Source organism: Carya illinoinensis, chromosome 8 (assembly GCF_018687715.1).
Source record: "Carya illinoinensis cultivar Pawnee chromosome 8, C.illinoinensisPawnee_v1, whole genome shotgun sequence".
In the NCBI taxonomy this organism is placed as follows: Eukaryota; Viridiplantae; Streptophyta; class Magnoliopsida; order Fagales; family Juglandaceae; genus Carya; species Carya illinoinensis.
Window position 1 is genome coordinate 7,626,663 of NC_056759.1, and position 6,163 is coordinate 7,632,825.

The window sequence follows — 6,163 nt, forward strand, 5'->3', positions numbered from 1 at the left end:
TGGCGAGGGCTAGAGGATGCTTGGCTACGAACGCGCGGGGCGCGGAACTAGGAATCGCTCGTTTAGGTGTCACATGCGTGGTCATTACCTGCGGTGTGACACTAGAGTCAGGGTGTGCGGATGACCCCTAGGGGAGGTCATGGTGCATACGGATTAATTGGTTAACGGATTGAGTTTGATATGGGCTAAATGTGACTTTTGGCGTGTGTGGAAAAATATGATTTTATGGGTTTTGTGCATTGGCATCCTTTCATGCATATTGTTTGAGTTTTATATGTTTTTATCTAGTAATGTTTGGATTTTACTTCCCTGCGGCACCATTTTTAGTACCGTAGATTTTGGTGCAGAGTTCGAGGAAGAGGAGGAGGCCGAGCCAGAGGATGCGGCTCCGCTGGGGTGCTGAAGTTAAAGTTTAAGCTTTGTTGTTTGGTTTAAAAACAATATTTGTGCTTTGTAATATTTTATCATATATGTTTTGAACAGCTTTGTATTAAATAAGAAACATTCTGGTACTTAGTTATGACTTTCTTTATCCGCTGCGTATTTCTTTTTGCACATTTGTTGCTTTTACACACACTTGACACTCGTCGATAGGGTGGTGACCCGTGTTGTCATCATCCGGACGTCTCGATTTCCCCGTGTCCGTGCGTGGTGATTTGGGGGCGTCACACACACTTTGGCCTATCCGAATATCTCTTTGCATAAAATTTCATATCTTTGAAACTAACATGAAATATCTTCAAAATAATAATATAACATGTATATAAGATGCTTAGGATCCTTCAATAAAATTATCAAAGTCATTGGAATAGGTTTAGACCACCAAAGAGTTAAACTTTCTCAAAACAGAAACTATTTTTCCTCTTCCAGTTTCTAAGTTTCTAATCTAAGAAAATATTTCATCAAAACCTTTAATCATGCAAAAATCCTCAACCAATAATCATATACACATGTTAAAAATACTCCGTGGTCCCTAGAGTGGCGGGGACTAGAGGATGGCCTGGCCAAGGACGTGCTGGGCGCGAGTATTGGGCATCATTCGTTTAGGTGTCACACGCGTAGACGTTACCTGCGGTGTGGCACAGAGCCAAAGTGTGCGGATAATCCATAGGGGAGATCATGGTGCATGCAATAATTGGATCGGTTTTATGGTTTTGGCTATGTGATCTATTTTCTGGGAAAATGGTGGTTTATTGATTTGGGCCATTATCTGGGATAATGGCGAGGTTTGGTTTTAAAGGTTTTGTTTTTGGTGTGCGTGGAAAAAATGTGGTTTTCATGGGACGTGTGTGTTTGCATTCTTTCATGCATATTGTTTGAATTAATATGTTTTTATCTAGTGGCGTTTGGATCTTACTTACCTGCGGCACCATTTTTGGTTCTGTAGATTTTGATGCAGAGATCGAGGAGGAGGAGGAGGCTGAGCCCAAGGATGTGGCTCCACCAGAGTTTTGAGCTGGAGTTATGCCTTATAGTTGGCTTTGAAACTATACTTGTATCTTGTAATATTTTATTATGTATGTTTTGAACGGCTTTGTATTAAACTAAGAAAAATTCTGGTACTTAGTTTATGGCTTTGCTATCCGCTACGTGTTTCTTCTTGCACATTTGTTGCTTTTACACACACTTGGCACTCGTCGATAGGGTGGTGACCCGTGTTGTCATCATCCGGACATCTTGATTTTCCCGTGTCTGTATGTGGGGATTTGGGGGCGTCACATGTATAATATGATTTGATTGGAGATTTTGATGAATTAGATTAGGGTATAAAACGAAGTTTTATTGTCCTCTCATGCGGAATGTTGAGGTTTGTGCTTAGTCTTGTGACTAAGCTGGTGTCTCTTAGGTGCAAGCCTTTAGAGTTTCTTCTTAAAAATGGAGGAGGACATCACCCAAAGGCGGTGCAACCTTAACCTTACTGAAGAAGAGCAACAAGAGTTCCACCTCCAAGAGGATGCTGTCATGGCTACTAAGCTCAGAGGCAATCACTGCCTCCTGGCTATGGTTTTCAATGATCGATATGCTAACAGTGAGGCATTCAAGTCCACCATGTCAAAAGTGTGGAACATAGAAGGCTGGTTATCCTTCAGGGACTTAGGGTCCAACAAGTTCCTACTCGAGTTCGAGCTTAATTCTGATAAAGAGACGGTCCTACAGGGAAGGCCTTGGTCCTTTGATCGACACCTGATTAGTCTTAAGGAGTTTGAAGGAGTTTTGACTCCAAATGAGGTGCAGTTCAACACAGAACTCTTCTGGGTACAGATACATAATTTACCTTTCGCAGGGATGAATGAGATGGTGGGGAGGAGGATAGGAGAAACCATAAGAAGGGTGCACTTAGTAGAGGTGGATGATTAGGGGTGGGGATGGGGTAGCTTCTTAAGAATAAGGGTAGAAGTCAATATCACTAAACCTCTGAAGAGAGGCAGAATGATCAACCTGGAGGGGAAACAATGCTGGGCTTATTTCAAGTATGAATGTCTTCCCACAATATGCTACAAGTGTGGATTACTGAAGCACCTTAACGGCAAGTGTCCTAACTTCAACATGGCCCCTCAGTCCCAAGAGCAGTATGGTCAATGGCTGAGGGCATCTACTGCCCGTCAGCACCAACTCTCGATGAAGAAGTATGGTGGGTCACCTTCTTCCCCTTTACAGGGATCTCCCATCCAAGAACAAAGCCAGGAGGAAGGTGCCCAGCAGGGTGGTAGAGGCAAGTCTCAACCACCACCAGAGGTGGAGGTCACATGGCAGGAACCACCAGGTATTGTCTAGTAGTCCACAGCTTTGTCCAATGAGGAAAACAGCTCCCCTTTTGTACAGACCAGCAGCCTGCCACATGGCTCTGAGCCAACTCAAAACATAGGGAATCAGAAAGTACACAATAGTGCATTTCTGTCTATTCATAGGACTGCAGGTCACAAGTCAGTACACAAGAGCCAAAAACTACCTTTTTCTATGAAAAGCTCCTGCAGGCTAGTCGAGCAAAGCCTAAAGGTCAAGGCCAAATCCCCAAAGCAGTCCACTCCAATGAAAGGTAGGGTGAAATCTCCTAGGGGACAGAGTAGCAAAAAGAGTCTAGTAGGTGGAAAAGGGTCCCCCACTAACAAGAGATGGAAACTGAGAGCACGAGTAGGCCCAACTAGCAACATGGACCAACCAAAGGATGGGAAGTTGGGCCTTGAGCAACTAAGCAAAGCCCAGAAAAGAAAGGCCCAAATTGAGATAGGAATTGGAGCCAAGAAGAAGCTAAGGCTTCTTGATGAGGAAGAGGTTGAGGGGTTCAATGCAGGGGCAGAGGCTGCTATGCAGCCCTGCCCACCCTCATGAAAATACTATGCTGGAACTGTCGAGGGCTTGGGAACCCTCGGACAGTTAGTGAGCTTCACTCATTGGTGAAACAAAAGTACCCCCTAGTAGTGTTCCTATCAGAAACTAAGTGCAGAAGAGAGAGGATGGAAAAGATTAGGAATAAGCTGGGATTTGATCAAAGTTTTGTGGTTGACAGTATAGGCAAGAGTGGTGGACTGGCACTACTTTGGAAAAATGAAGTAAAGGCTCAGCTGACCTCCTACTCTAGGAGTCACATTGCAGTAACCATAACACCTGAGTATGGTGGACAACCTTGGCTGTTGTCAGGTTTCTATGGGAATCCATCAGCTGAGAAAAGGAAAGGGAGTTGGCAGTTGTTGAGAATGTTAAAGCCAGAGAACCATACCCCATGGCTGTGCATGGGGGACTTCAATGAAATCCTCAGTATGGCTAAGAAGTCAAGGGCTGCTTATAGTCCTTTCTCTCAAATGGAAAGGTTTAGGGAAGCTTTAGATGCCTGTGAGCTTAGTGACCTGGGCTATATAGGCTCGAAGTTCACATGGAGCAACAAAAGAGATGGAGGCAGTTTCACTAAAGAAAGGTTGGATCGAGCTTTGGGAAATGCAACTTGTCCTTTACTCTACAGCAATTGGGAAGTTCATGTTCTACCTGTCATAAATTCTGATCACTCCCCTTTGTTTCTGGTATGTGACAATGGGGCAGGTATGCTGAGGAAGGAGCATAAGCTGTTTAGGTATGAAGCCAGCTGGTCCAAAAGGGAAGGGTGCAAGGATACAGTCGAAAGAGCCTGGATGACAGACTCCTATAGGGGCCATTCCCTAAGCTCCATCAAAACTGGCATGGCTAGATGCAGACATCAACTGAGAAGCTGGCAGAAGACAAGTGCAGGTAACCAGACCACTCAAATCAGGCTAAAAAGTGACATGATTAGACAACTGCAGGAGTCAAACTAAGGTGACCTTAATGACACCATAACAGAGCTGCAAAGAGAGGTGGATGAAATGCTAGCAGGGGAGGAAACCAAATAGAGGCAAAGATCCAAGCAGTTCTGGCTAAAGGAAGGGGATAAGAACTCCAAGTACTTCCACAAGTGTGCATCCCAAAGAAGACAAACCAACACCATAAAAGTGGTGAAGAATGATAGAGGGGAATGTGCTAGGGAACGTGGCAGTATATGCTCTCTTTTCCTTAGTTTCTATTAGGACCTCTTCAAATCTTCTCACCTGACAGGTATTGAAGAGGCACTACAAGGTATGGAGCCTATGGTGACACTAGAGATGAACAGAAATTTACTAGCTGAATGCACGTTTGAGGAAGTTAAAAATGCTGTGTTTGAGATGCAACCTCTGAGTTCCCCAGGCCCTGATGGATTTTGTGCCGGTTTTTATCAAGACAACTGGACTATAGTAGGAGACAAGGTGTTCTCAACAGTGAAGGACTTCTTCTCAACCAGGTCAGGAACAGGTGAGGTAAATGATACTTACATTGTTTCAATTCCCAAGAAGAAGTGTCCTGACTTAGTTACTGAGTATAGGCCTATAAGCCTCTGTAATGTCCTATATAAAATCGTTGCCAAGGTTTTAGCAAACAGGTTAAAAGCCTTTCTGCCATCCATCATTGCACCAGCACAAAGTGCTTTTGTAATAGGTCGTTTGATTTCAGATAATATCATAGTGGCATACGAGGCCATACACTCAATGCAGTATAGGATGAGGAGCAAAAAAGAAGGGTATATGGCCTTGAAATTGGACATGAGCAAGGCCTATGACAGAATAGAGTGGGCTTTCTTGCAAGCTGTCTTGAGAAAGATGGGATTTGCAGAAGCATGGACTAAGCTTATTATGGAGCGTGTGACTTCAGTGAGGTACTTCTCTTCTCATTAATGGAGAACCTCAAGAAACCTTCCTCCCAACCAGAGGACTGAGGCAAGGGGAACCCCTATCCCCTTACCTCTTTATCCTATGCTTTGAAGTTCTTGGTGGAATGCTTGACAAGGCTAAAGAGAAAGGACTAGTATCTAGGTTTCCATTTGCCAGGGGCTCTTTATTGGTTAACCACCTCTTTTTTGCAGATGATAGCTTGCTCTTCTGCAGAGCCAATGCGCTGGAATGGAATAGATTAATCAAGGTCTTGAACTCATATGAAAATGCATCTGGCCAGAGGTTAAACATGGACAAAACATCAATTTACTTCAGCAAGAACACCAGTCCTATCAATAAAGAAACCATTCTTGCTGCAGCTCAAGTGAAGGAAGCAAAGGCTTTTGAGAAGTACCTAGGCCTTCCCTCGTATGTGGGAAGACATCAACTAGCAGCATTCAGGCCCATACTGGACTCTATTAGAAACAAGATCTAGAATTAGAAGGTGAAGCTCATATCTCAGGCAGGGAAAGAAGTTCTCCTAAAGTCTATTGTCCAAGCCATCCCAACTTATTGCATGAGCATATTTAAGCTCCCAAAGGCCATTCTAAAGAATATCAACAAGTTAATGCAACACTTCTGGTGGGGGAGTAAAGATGACAAAATCAAAACCCAATGGATTCCTTGGAAGAAGCTTGGATAGACAAAAAGTGCAGGGGGCTGGGGTATAGGGACTTTAATCACTTCAATATAGCCCTCCTAGCAAAGCAGGGATAGAGAATCATACAACATCCCCACTCCCTTGCAGCCAGAGTTCTAAAAGCAAAGTACTTCTCAAGAACTGACTTCATGAGCAGTAAGCTGGGTAGTAATGCCTCGTACCTATGGAAGAGCTTTATGGAGGCTAAACCAGTCCTGGAAGAAGGCATTTTCTTGAGAATAGGAAATGGGGACTCAGTATATATAGGGAG

At 43.9% G+C, this 6,163-nt stretch overlaps 2 protein-coding genes across 2 annotated transcripts; both read left to right on the forward strand.

Annotated features, from left to right (window-relative positions):
* The first annotated feature begins 1,875 nt into the window (after positions 1–1,875).
* On the forward strand, positions 1,876–2,358 carry LOC122274350. Its single transcript, XM_043083396.1, has one exon. It carries the CDS (start codon positions 1,876–1,878, stop codon positions 2,356–2,358), a length of 483 nt encoding a protein of 160 aa, XP_042939330.1.
* A 1,097-nt stretch (positions 2,359–3,455) lies between these two features.
* Positions 3,456–5,688, forward strand: LOC122274351. The gene is made up of 3 exons (XM_043083398.1): positions 3,456–4,221; positions 4,564–5,197; positions 5,250–5,688. Exons 1-3 carry the CDS (start codon positions 3,456–3,458, stop codon positions 5,686–5,688), a joined length of 1,839 nt encoding a protein of 612 aa, XP_042939332.1.
* The last annotated feature ends 475 nt before the right edge of the window (positions 5,689–6,163 follow it).